The following is a 13,587-nucleotide window of genomic DNA, read 5'->3' as shown; positions in this document are numbered from 1 at the left end:
TTCGGTGCTGACAGTCTGAGGCTGTACTGCCTCAGAAAGTGTGGATGGAGCTACTGTTATCTCTGAGCAGTCATTTTCATGTTGGGATGCTTTTCATCAAAACCCTTTTCCCTACTCAAAAATTTTTCATTTTTATTGTGCAGATCTTGCACAATGCACAGCTGAGCATCAAAATATAATGACCTCTTAGCATCAATAAACTGGAAATGACATTGGGGAAAAAAGCTGTCTCGTTTTAATGCATGGGTAGGCAAGTGTACTGTATAGGAGGTGTAATCACAACAGGCATGTTTGTGGTTAAGTAAACAAGGTCAGCTGGCACAGTAATATTTCACCAGAGCTATTGCACAAAGGATTTTTAGAAGAAGTGGGCATTTGGAAGTAAATGTTTGTATATGGTTCCCTCTGTGGATTTTTTCCTCATGTTGTTATGAAAGGCAATTCTCCATTTTTCTGTTTGAAACCATTATTTCTTCAGAGCTCCATGTGACTTGCCAGTATGGGGTTAGTTACTAACAAGAGTCAAAGGTGTTTTTGTGATTTTATGCCAGGTTTGTGACAGATACCATGGATAAATAATACATGGAGATGAGCATGACAAAAAGCAGACATTTCTATTGCTTCTGCCTTTTCAGCTGCTTTCACATAGTTCACAATGAGTGATCATGGGTTTCTCACAGTCAGAGGCATGATCCCAAGCCATGCCATGTGTCAGTAATCCTTGGTTACATCTTTGCTCTCATGTACCCAGAACCTGCTCTGGAGCAAAGGCAATGAGAAAATAATTGATTTAATCATGTCTTAAAGTCCTGCAGTGGATAACTGGCATAAGGTTGTAATACTTGTAGTTTCTTGGTCATGAATCCAATTAATACTTTTTGATCTGTTTGTTCACTAAAAGAACAGTGCTGCCACAATGAATGGTAATTGCAATCTAATTTGCATTTTTTTTTTTTAGATAATGGTAATTGCTTAAACCCACTGGGATTAGAGATAGAATTAGAATAGAGCGTTGCAGTTTTCTTTTGTAACAGAAATAGTTCCAACACATTTCATGACTGAGAAGGTCTCTGTGGCAGCTGATACAAACTTTGTCTGGTGCAGATTCTTTGGCATAGTGCCCCTTCTTGTTACTTCTGGATTGATGAAAATAGATATGAGATACCTCAGGCTGTCTGTTAATACTGTGCTAGTTAGGGTTTTGTTTATAGTATTTTTAGCCATTGTGATAAATAGATCTAGGTCTTAATTCTAGTGAGAGTCAGGTCATTGTGTCTTCTGTGAGTTATGATTTTTTTCTGCCTTATTTCAGACATATAATTTTGGAAGTTCAATGGCCAGAAAGAGTGTTTAACCAGATGCCTAGAATTAAGTCTAAATATTGCAGAAGACCCCAGGAGCAGGGTGGCTTGTGAGGAAAGTGAGCTATTATCAAGTCCCAGAGCATGGGGTTTTTTTCACCACCAGTGTATGAAATTAACCACAACCACAGGCTTTTACAAAGATGAACATGTTATTCTGTCAGTGTTTTTCATTTGACACATCATCGTCTTCTTAGGCAAAATGTTTCTTGTATGTTCATCAATCCAAGAAGCATTTTCTTGTCTAGAAAAACAATGTTAAATGTTGGGGAACATTTTGCAGAAAAGAAGAGAATCCCCAAGAAAGTCTGCTTCCTATCACCAAATCATTTGTGGCACAAGCAGAGTGGATGGGCACTCAGCCCTGGCACAGGGAGCAGCATTCAGCTCTGGTGTAGTTCTTGTAGATCTTTGTAAATTAGACACCTAAAGATAGGTAACACAAAGCTTCCCATTTATATTTGGAAACTCTGACCTTCAGTATGTAATTTCTTTGTGAGTAAAATTGCATAGTGTTATGAAACTGTAACACTAGTAAAACTGACTCAAGTATATGATGAGCTGAATGTGGAAGGTAATGAGCTCTTCGTCATAAAATACAGGCATGTGCAGGTATTTATGCTTTTCTCTGCAGAAAACTGGGATGAAAGGTATAAGAAACAATATATTTTAAGAGACTTTTGCATGCAGTTTCGTCTAGTTGCTTTGTTAGCAGAGAATCCCAGTCATGAATAGTTATTAGTTATAATATCAGTGTTGTGCATGCTTTTTTCAAGTAGCAAAATTAAATTGCAGTTGGCTGACCTGTTTTAATGCCAGCAAAACTATATTTTGTCCATTTTCAGATTTTGTTTGTCAGGGACCATGGTCAATGGTCAGAGAATTCAGCTACAGATATGAGTCTGTCATGGCTCTGACCTGTTTTCATCTCTAAAATGGAGATAACTATATTTGCCATGCACCACTGTGGAGCCCTTCAGAAATACATGGCCATACTGTTCAGTATAAAGATGAGTTATTGACTCACTTGGCCACTCAGCACAAGATACTTATCATAGAAAATGGATGTGTCATCCTTTACAGCACAAAGCTATGCAAATTTCATATTGCCAGAAAAGGAGTGAAACTTCATAGTTAAGCACTTGCATGTGCTATTTATTGGTTTATTAGGCCACGGTTTCTTTCCATTATCACTGAAAAGTGCAGCTTTCTGACAAGATGAATTTCCAATCCTTCAGTTGACCAGTGGTCAAATACAGCTCCTGGTGGATGGGAGTGTTGAGCTGCCACTCCTGGGAGCAAACTGAAGTCAGAAGCCATTCATGCAACAACACTTGCCCTCATCTCTTGTAAGAATTATGAGATTCTGTTTTATACTTATTATGCACCCAGAAAGTACAGTATTTAAGAGGGAACTGCCACACTAAATAAGTTGTCTTTCTGCAGTCTTGGGGCTGCTCCAAAATAAGATAAAAGACACCTATTAAACAGGAAGGTCTGTATCAAGCTATCTACAAAACTGACCCTGAAAAAACAGAGGTTTACATGGGTCTTTAGGCAGAGATTTTTATTTTCCTGTTGTCACTTCACTATTGGATTTGGGTTTTTTTCTCTCTTTTAAAATCTGTTATAGCTTTAGGTATTTCCAGAAGAAAAGGCTGAGATTTAGCAGGACCGAAAAAAAAAAAAAATTATTGCCTAGTTGAGAACTGTGTAGAAAAGTACTTCTCCCATTAAAATTTCCTTTTTTAGATGTTACCAGTTACCTTTTTCTTCATGAGTGAGATGTAAATAGAAATTATGACTCTGCTGCCTATAAAACTTTTAAGTAGCCTGTCTTAATAGTGCTTCTCTTCAGTATCTACTTTTTAATTGTATGGATTAAAAAAAAGAAACATAAAGCATGTGAGGTAACAGAAAACCAGAATAATTAGGAAATCAATAAGCTATTGACTAGCATCTGTAAGACAGCCAAATGATCTTAAGAATAACAGCTGATAGTCAGAATTTTTGTGGTTCAAACCATAATCTTGGGAGACTGGTTTAGAGAAATTCCAATGTGTAATAATGATTTATAAATCTTAGAAGACAGTTAATGTGCCCTGCAAATTCTAGCAGTCTGATGACATAGATTCAAACAATTTTGGTTTCTTGACAATTTTCTCTGTTGACCGTGGACTAAATTAAAACAAAGGAGAACCAAACAGGGGAAGTATGAAGATTCATGTGAGAAGTAATATATATATATATATATGTATATATATAATGCAGAAAGGAAAGCACAACTGAGAAGATGTTAAATGAATAACTAAGTATACAGTGGCAGTTGTTCATTAAATCCTTAGGCAGGTACTAATCAAGCAACTCAAGCTAGTAAAGTATAAAGATTAATTGTTTTGCAACTTACCAACTCAAAAATAATTGTTTTATACCAGTATTGCAGTTGCTTTTTTTGATGGAAAGAGGTGTCTACATGGCAGACTTGAAAATGTGAAGTGCCTGAGAGAGAGAAGGAAGAAAGGTGTAGGACACAGTACTGTTTCCATATTAGCCTACAGCAGGTCTTTCTGCTGCTCCATTTGAGATGTAAGAATAGTGATAGGACTTGTCCCCCTCTGTGTCCTGCGAAGAAAGAGAGGTGTGAAGACTTGAAGTCACCAGAAAATGGGTTACTGGGCCTGATTTATAGCTGCAGATATAAGGGTCTGTTTCAGCTAAAAATCTTTAACCAGGTGGTAATTCCAGAAGCAACCTTCCTTCAGGGCTGACCTGGAAAGTTTTTGCATGTTTCAATTAAACAATTTAAGTTGGCTTTAAGGTAGTAGTTGTCAGCAAAGTGTTGTGCTCTTACAAGAGCGAGTGTGCATCAGAGAAAAGAACCCTGCTAAATGTCTTAACTTGTCACACTAATGGGGATTTAGTGAAAAATATAAAGACTTTGCATTTATTTGCTTTTGCCTGACTGCTATTCATTTGAATAAAAGAAGAAACCAGAACCAAACTCACACCCAACCCCTAACCAGTGCCAGCATGCCTAACAAAAGGTACTTTGACCAGCACCTATGGGAATGAGATTTCTGTATTTGAATAAATTCCAAGATTTGGGTGATTCTCATTGTAAATTTAGGCCAAACAACTTTAGATCGCACATCCATGCTTGAAATCAGATGTTATGTGTAGTATTGATCCAGAGTAAGTTAGTTTCTTGAGTTCTAGAGCAATACTTTCATTCAAAGAGAGGGCTTAACAAACAGCCCTGACCAAAAGTGTGAAACATTAAATAGTATCAAGTTTCAATTTGAGCAAGAATTGTGTTTCAGTGGGATTGGACAGAATTAAAATGCTGAACTCATCAACTAGAAAAACATACATTTTGCACAGTAATCTTCCAAACTTGCAGGAACTATTCTGAAAAAGATCTTTCCCCTTCCTGTGAAAGTTGTGATGTCTTTGGTCTGGAAACAGGTAATTTGTCACTTTGATACATGTGTCAGGTTCAGCAGATAATCTCTGTTGCTGAGTTTTATTTTCCATGTGATAACTCTGTGCTGTCATATCAAACACTGGTAAGCTCTCTAATGTAAACGGTGATTCTGATATTTTTCCTAGTTGTAAAACCTAGGGAAAGGTGTTAGAGAGCTAAAAATCTCTCTCACCTAAAGGGTTATAGCTTTAGGGAAAAAAGAAGAGACTTAGTCTGGGAAGCTGTTCAGCAGTGAATCCCAGGAATGGGGCTGCCATGTTGAAGCAGTGTATTTTGGGGAGGGGTGAAAAATGGTCACAGCTACACTTTACATTTCAGGATATAACTGTTAATTAGTCTCACTTTACAAAGTGTTGAGCAGATGTGTTCTAATGTAGACATGCCCACATTATCTCCCTAGCATCTTATATTTGGCTAAGAACTTCTTTACTTCTCTAGTGAACTGGGAGAAGATACTTCCCAGTCCTCATAACTGTTCTGCTGTGGTTGTCTCTTGTCCTTTGAAGATCCTGCTGGTCTCAAAGGACTTGTTTAACCAAGACCTAAATGTTACAGTCTGTATATGCTTAGCCAAGAAGTAACTGCTGAATGTTTTCTTATGTTGAATCTATAGGTAATATCAGGAACACTGAGAAGCTGAACTATGATAAACAGCACCAATATGAGATAATGGTGACAGCTTTTGACTGTGGGCAAAAACATGCAACAGACGATGTCTTAGTGCGAGTTAATGTCAAACCAGTGTGCAAGCCAGGCTGGCAAGGTAAGACTTAATAGTTTATATATTGGGGTTTTTTTGTTTAAATCTCTTTTCTTTGTCCTTTGAGTTTTCGACACTTTGTTCATCTTAAACGATGTGAAGTGTTTCTAAGGTGTATAAGTTTATAACAAAAAGCTGCAATGGAGTTACTTTTATTTTACAGATACAATTTTTTTTTCTAGAAGTCAGAGCTGTATGTGACTGATGGTTTGCTTAACGTTAGGTGTTTCATAGAGTGGCTGCCACCTAGTTATTTTTTGTGTGATGGTGAGAAAACAGAGAAAACAGCATAAATGAAAGAACAAATCTTAAAAAAAAAAAAAATGCAGTAAATGAGAAAATTAAAAAAAATCTCCCAGCTTGTGGATTCAATCCAGCATCCTAGATAGGAAAAGATAAGCTTTGATAGCATTCATTATCATTACGCTTGGCTTTGAGCTTTTTGTATCTGTGGCAATTTGGCACAACTGTTTTTTCTGTCTTCTAATCTGATAAAGTTTTATGACAGGTCTTTATCATAAGCAGTTAAAGCTATGGAACATCTCTATGTTTTACTCTAACATTTTCCATGTCATCTGTGTGGAATTGGTTCTCTCCATCTGTCAGCCAGGTGACAGCTTCACTTTGTTGGCATCTCTCCAGGTCAAATACCACAAAGTGCCAGTGGATATTTTTTGCCTACTCAGAGAATAAAGTCTTTAAGTAAACAATTGGGTAGATACCACAAACAATTGGGTAGTTCCATATTGCTCAGTCATTAATTATAATATGAAAGCAAACTGCAGCATATTTCCAGAAATATCTACATTTCTTTTAATGAGATCTTTTTCTGCCTACTGTTTTTTCAGAGGTAAAGGTAATCATATAAGGGATGCTATTTTCCAGTTTCAGCCAGTACATGTAAAAATTAACTGTTGCTAGGGAAAAAAAAAATCAAATAAAACTTCTTATTAATATTAAAGGGGAAATACGGAGACTGGGATTGCAGGATATTATATTGCTCTTTTTTCCCTGTGTCTGTCTCTCTGTAAGAGGCAGCCAGCAGCTGTGCTCCATCTTCTTTGACATAATGATATATTTTAAAAGTTTGGATGATTATGAGAGATACAGTGATGTTTTGCTTAACAGGAAGGGTCAATATTCTGTGTCTCTCATTATAACGTAGCTGTTGCCAAATTTTTTTGGCATTTGACATTATTTTTTCTTGTTCCTCAGTGTTATATTGAACAAATAAATACTCAAATTATAGCACTGGCAGTTAGTTTTTAAAAGTTACTGACTTATGTAATCTGAAATCTTGTGCAGTTCTCTCTCTGACTGTCACGAATAGAAATTGTAGGAGTCCAAACCAAATTCAGTGTAAAAAATTCAGTGCAAGAAATTTCAGTACAGGTGCCCTTGAAATATCCTGCCTGGTGTAGGGTTGGGGCAGGAAAGAATAGGTTTACGTAAATAAACCAACATAACCCAAACTGACATTAACCCACTCTGAATGTTAAAAGAATCTTAAGAAAACTAAAAATGGAAATTCATGAATTAATTCCTAATCAGTTGCTTTAAATGAAAACTTTCATCAGTAAGTTTTTATCAACTGACTTTTACATCTGTGCTACAAATAATCTTCCTTCTATCTGTGAGTTAATTTCCATCACTTCCAAAAAGTGAACTGTCACTGCCTTACTGCCATTAGAATGAAAAACTAGGTGATTTGAAATTAAAATTATTTCTATGTTTTGTTTTAAAAAAAATTAAACACCATTAGTAAATTTCTATATTAATAAAATATTTTCTTCTGCACATTCCCTGGTATTCTTCCCATTCCTGAATTATGCTTTATTCAAAGCATTAAACTGATTTGTGGCAAATCCGTAAAGTATGTTTTTTAAGAAACATGAGGTGAAATAAGAAAGGGTCAGAAACCTGTAATCTAGGCCATGTTTCCTTTAGCTCATTTCTAGTACCAGAATATAGTTAGTGTACCAGAGATACTGCATGTTACTTCTTTTTTAAGGCATGTAGGGCTCTCTAAGCTGAATTGGGGTTTTGTTACCAGCAAAAGGCACATTCTTAACACCTATTCAACGTTGAAGAGTCATTCAGAGTCCATGTACACTTCAGATGGGCTTGCTTTTCCTACTGAAATGTAATCTTTCTTCTGTTCAGAGAAGGGCAAGACCTTCTCTTTTAGTAGAAATGTGATCATAGATAACTTCTGAGTCAACACACTTCACAGATGCTATTTGTAGTAAATGCTGAGTGATTTTAGAATGTTATTCATAGGGTCTTTCTAGTAAAATCCAATTACAGAAGAAAACCAGAACTGTATTGGTTTTTGAGCTGTCAGTGCTTTTAACAAGGAGCAATATGATTACAAAAGCAATAGGTTATTTAGAGGAGGGTGGTCAAGTGCAGAAAACCTTGGTTATGAGACTAATATTCCTAGTCTTCAGGAATAAATATTTTCTGCAATAAATATAAGTCAATTTTCTTTTCTTCTAGTGCAGATACTTTTCAATTTAAAACCCAATGCTTGTGTTGTCTTAGCTGCAAGATGTTTACCCATTTTTTTTTAATTGAATTTACTGCAAAGCAGAAAGCTTTTATGCCTGTCTCATCTTGGAGCTTCTGTGCATGCATTAGCTGTACATCTTTAAAAGTAATTGTAGCAAAATGCTTCCATTCAGCTATTAACTTGAATGACACCATTTTAGTAGAATAGCCACTCTTTAAATACCCATTTCAGACATTTGAAAATGAATCGAACTTCTGAGTACATTTGATTTTTGACCTAAGTTTACATAATTACAGGCTTGGGGAAGAGTGGCTGTGTCAGGAAAAATTCAGAAATCATGGAAAGAGTTGTCAAGTGTCAGTGTTTAGGCCCAGCTGGTACCAACCAGGCCCGTGCTTGCTCACCCCTTACCCCCACCATGGCACAGGAAGGGGACAATCCACATTAAGATTCATTAATGAGACAAGGACAGGGAGGTTTTCATCCCCTCGGTTATGGTAACAAGTGAAAACCAGACAGGTTCAACTTGTGAACTTGTGAAACATGACCAGATCTTGATGCCTTCACATCCCTCCCCTCCCTTCTTTGGGGATCTGGATTATTTCACTCCTGCCTCTGCCTCAGGGGATGAGGAATGGGGGTTTAGGGTCAGTTCACCACATGGTGTTTCTGCTACTTTTCCTCCTCAGGGAGATGATTTCTCACCTTCTTCCCCCACTCCAGCATGGACTCCCTCTCATGGGAGAGTCCTTCACAAACCCCTCCAATATGAGTCCCTCTCACCAGGTGCAGTCTCTCAGGAACAGACTGCTCCAGCGTGGGCTGCCCAGAGTCACGGTCTGCTTTGGGAAAACAGTCACTTCCTCTGGCATGGGGTCCTCCACAAAGCTGTAGATCCACATCTGTCCATTTCTGCAGTTCTGCACAGGCTTCTCCTTCATATCTGCCCACCTGTTACACTTCAGGGGCTACAAATTCACATTTACCCCACCGTGGTTCTTCACTGCTCCACTGTGCTCCTCCATGGGCTGCAGGGGGACAGCTGCCATCTCACCATTGGCTGCAGGAAAATCTCTGCTTGGGCACCTTCCCCCCTCCATCACTGACCTTGGTGTCTTTTCTCTGGCATTGCTCTCTCAACTTCATCCTCTACTCCACTCTGTGGGCCCTTTTCTTATATTGAAAGTGTCTGGACATGGTCAGCTACCAAAACTGCAAACTAATTTCCTGACTCCCTCTCTGAAATATATTATATACCAATGCACAGAGTATGGGGAATAATCAGGAGGAGTTTGACATCTGCACTAGGTTGCATGGCTATGATGTCATTGCAATCACTGAAAGGTGGTGGGACAGCTCCTGTGACTGGAATGTTGTCATGGATGGCTGTGCACTCTTTAGGAAGCACAGACTACCAAGGCGAGGCAGCGGTGTTGCTCTTTATGTGTGAAAGCAACTGAGTGTACTGAGTTTCATCCAGGGGGAGAAGTAGAAGAGGTCGAAAGCTTGTGGGTAAGAATTAAGGGTCATGCAAGTGGGGGTGAAACTGTTGTGGGTGTCTGTTATAGACCACCAACCCAAGAAGAAAATGCTGTCTTCTATAGTCAACTGGAAGTAGCCACTATATCACACTCTTTAGTACACCCTAATATTTGTTGGAAAACCCACACAGCCAGGCATATCCAGTCCAAAAGGCTCTTGCAGTGCATACATGATAACTTTCTGATGCAGCTAGCTGAAGAACCAATGAGGAGAGGGGCACTGCTGGACCTTGCATTAATGAATAAAGAAGGTCTGTTTGGGGATGCTAAGGTTTTAAACAGCTTTGGTGACATTGACTATTGTAGAGAAATAAGATAAATCAGGTGCCTCGAATTGCCAGTGAGTGGGTGTGAGTCCACCTGTGCCTGATTAGGACAGGCCCCTATTGGGCATGAGCAAGGCCAGGGGGCCAATAAAGGTGGAACACACACCCACAGAAAAAACCTCAGCTCACTCTGGTGCGAGGCATGGAGAGGCCAGCAGCTCGTTGAGCCTCTGGAGCAATAAAGGCTCCTCCTGCTACACTTCTACCCTGGAAGCGCTGTGTGGTGGCTGGAGTCCTGGAAGAGACCAGCAGCTCGTTGAGCTTCAGGAGCAAGAATGGCTCCTCCCGCAACAGACTATGACATTCTGGAGTTTAGTATTTTACAAGGAAGAGGAAGGGCTGTAAGTAGGACTACAACTCTGGACTTCCACAGGGTCGACCTATTACTCTTTAAGGATCTACTTGCAGGAATCCCAGAGGCTAAGACTCTGGAAGGGAGCCCAAGAAAGTTGGTCAGTTTTTAAATATCACTTCCTTCAAGCCCAAGATATGTGCATTCCCTTGAGTTAAAAATCAAGTAGAGGTGGTAAGATACCTGGAATGATCTACAAGGAGCTTTTGAAGAAAGTCTCATGGAAGAAAGAAATTAACAGCTCATGAAAGAAGGGACTGGTCACTTGGAAGAGCTATGGGGATGTTGTCAGAACATAATTAATTTGATTTAAAAATTAAATGCATCCTTTGAGAAGCCTAGTGGTATTTGTGGCATGTCCTAAGGCAGGTGATTTTTTTTAAATGTTAGAGGCTGTGAGACATCTGCATGAGCAAACCCACAGATTAGTCAGAGCTGGTGGGAAGCCTGAATATTCCTTCCAGCTGTGACTTTCTGTCATTAATACTCCACAATATTAGTAAACATATGTAGACAAGAAGTGGCACTACAGATGTATTACATTAGCTTTTGGTCACAGTCCAGTGAGAGTGAGGGATATAGCCTGGTCCTTGGAGATGTTTGTTCTGTATCACAAAACTATGAGACCTGCCCGTATTCAGAGCAGCAGAGAGCCTCATCCCTGTAGAGCTAGCTTGTAGTCTGTCATCAGGACATGGACACTGGAGATGCAGACTGACACCAATTAGCACTTCTTGTCAGGATATGTGTGTACCCTGTGCTTGTGTGACTCCAGCAGCAGTACTATTACTTAATTGAGCCTGACAGTCTTTTACAAAGAGAAGCAAAATCCAGTATTTTCTAGGACTTTAACTTAATGATGCCAAGTTCAAAAACTTCTATTTTTATCTTAATCAGTGGCCTTTGAGAACAATATGTCATTTAAAATTATTTAAATCTCTTCTCTTTCCCAATAACTCTTGGATCTTTTTTTTTGTTTTTTTTCCAGACTGGAACAAACGGATTGAATACAGGCCTGGCTCTGGCAGCATCCCTTTGTTTCCCAGCATTCATCTAGAAACCTGTGATGGACCAGTTTCCTCAATACACACCACCATTGAATTACAGACCAACTACATTGGAAAGGGCTGCGATCGTGAAACGTACTCAGAAAAATCTCTGCAGAAATTATGTGGTATGAATATGGCTTTCAGTTGACATAATAAAATTTTTCCAGACAAAACAGCAGTTCCTTGTGACCTGCTAGTATGCAATATGGAGACTTAATTCAGTTGGTTCATTTTGTATTGTAGCAATGAAAATTAAGGGAGTGGGGATATTTGACTGGTGTTTTTTTCCTTCCTTTCCATTTATTGTCACTATTTTGTTATACCTGTTCCTTGCTTTAGTTTTTCCTCTCCTGTTTCTGTTCCTTTCTCTATTTTTTTCTCTTTCCTCATTCTACCACTTTTTCACTCTTTCTTCCTTCTGCTGCTAACACTGGTCTGACAGTGTAATGAGATTTCAGGTATAGATGTGCCATCACAGGAACACTGTAGCATTTGATGAGAACTGAATCTCTACCTTATGTTTCAGTCTCCTCGACGCAGCTTTCTGTTCTGCTGCTAAGTGCTATGCCAGGGTAAAACAAAACGAAAAAATACAGGAACAGTTGAGGTATCAGTCTGAGAAAAATATTTAAGAAATACAAGTTTCAGAAAAGAGGTATCCTTGTGTAGAAGGGTTTCCTAGTTCTTTTCCTTTTTCCTTCTTCTGGATAATTTGATCTAAAAAATACAAATTCATTTAGAAAGGTAGATTAAATACTTGAGGATCCTGCTGTTATTTTGTGACTTCAAGGTTATGTGCCTGGCAAAGCAAGGGCCACACATTAAGCTGTTTATCTTCTGAGATTTGGTGTTTCTCCTCTAAAATTCTTCCTTTTTAGACTCCTCAACTGAAGCCACGATGGTGTGCAACATTGATTCTCATCTTCAGCAAAATGTCTCTGTCTCCTGTTTGATATACAGTAGCAAACATACATTTTTGTTTTTCTTTTTTTCTAACTAAATATGTGGATTTTGGTTTGGGGTGCTCTGGCTGATGTTTGTTTTGACAGCCACACAACACTATTGCAGATAAATATATATGCGAAAAGCAATACACTAACCTGTAAGAAATAATTTTGTAATTTAGAATTTTCAGTCAGTGTTATGACACTTAGGTAATTATGAAAAAGGGGGAGCCAATTCCCAGGGAAAAATAGTTTGCTGTTACAACTGACTACCCATGGAGACTGGACAAGTGAGGTAAAAGTGAATGGGAATAGTAGCATTCTTGTAAAATCTGAGTATTTTCAATCAGAAAATTACTTAGTTAATAATACAGAAATAAGAATAATAATTTTTATCCTGTATCTTTATCCAACTGACTGGGAACCTAGAAAAGTAGGATAAAGCCCATCTGACAACACTATGTGTGTTCATTATGCTAATGCCATTAAAACTGAGAGGTTGAGCAAGGCTATGTGGCCTCTCAGGAACTTGTTTTCATATAACACTAGCATTTTAATAAAAATAAATGTATTATAGCTACAGTCAAGTACCATTGCCTCCTCTAGGAACCTCTATTGACATCAAAAAAGATATTGCTTTAAGGCTGTTACAGACCTGAACTGCAAATGGCACAATCAGTCAGAGCAGGTCACTACATAGAAGATGTAAAGCACCAATGATTGCACTGACATAGAACACTAACAGCAACTAGATCTAACAATATTATAACTTTAAGTGTAGGAGGACCAAAACCAAGCACTGTCTGCTGGTGTAAAATTCCTTGCTTGAGGAGGGTTGTGCAAAGTGTAAAGGGTTCAATGTGCTCCTTTTCCTGCTGACACTTCAGCAGTAGAAAAGAAATTTCAAGTTTCTCTTTTTTTCCTGAATAAAGTGGATGTTTCCCAAGACTGGTCCAGTCTTAATTCAATGTCTGCACCATGTGTGGGCCTAAGCTGGTAAAAAGCAGAATGATCAAAAACGTGTCAGCAGGTCTGTCAGTACCATTGAAGTAGTTGCAGACAGCCTTTGATCAGCTGGACAGATCCACTGTCTGAAGGGACTGCTGAACTGCTACATTTTACTCAGCACATCTGTGAAGACCCAGAAAGCACTTCAGCAAACAGATAGGATACAAAAAGTATGTGTAAATGGGGGGAATGATTCTCACTGCTGGAAGTTTTCCATATCTTCATAAAGAAGAGCAAGTAGTATGGAAAC

General features: G+C 38.5%; 1 protein-coding gene across 1 annotated transcript in view; it reads left to right on the top strand.

The window, feature by feature from the left end:
* CLSTN2 (calsyntenin 2) overlaps positions 1 to 13,587 on the top strand; it is a 292,419-nt gene that overhangs the window by 230,650 nt on the left and 48,182 nt on the right. The window contains exons 6-7 of the mRNA XM_030456311.1: positions 5,459 to 5,608; positions 11,325 to 11,510. Of these exons, the coding sequence (XP_030312171.1) occupies positions 5,459 to 5,608; positions 11,325 to 11,510 (336 nt within the window). The remainder of the gene's footprint in view (positions 1 to 5,458; positions 5,609 to 11,324; positions 11,511 to 13,587) is intronic.

This window comes from Calypte anna, chromosome 9 (assembly GCF_003957555.1).
Source record: "Calypte anna isolate BGI_N300 chromosome 9, bCalAnn1_v1.p, whole genome shotgun sequence".
Classification (NCBI taxonomy): Eukaryota; Metazoa; Chordata; class Aves; order Apodiformes; family Trochilidae; genus Calypte; species Calypte anna.
Note: the sequence above shows the minus strand (reverse complement) of the source record. Positions and strands in the feature narration are given on the sequence as shown.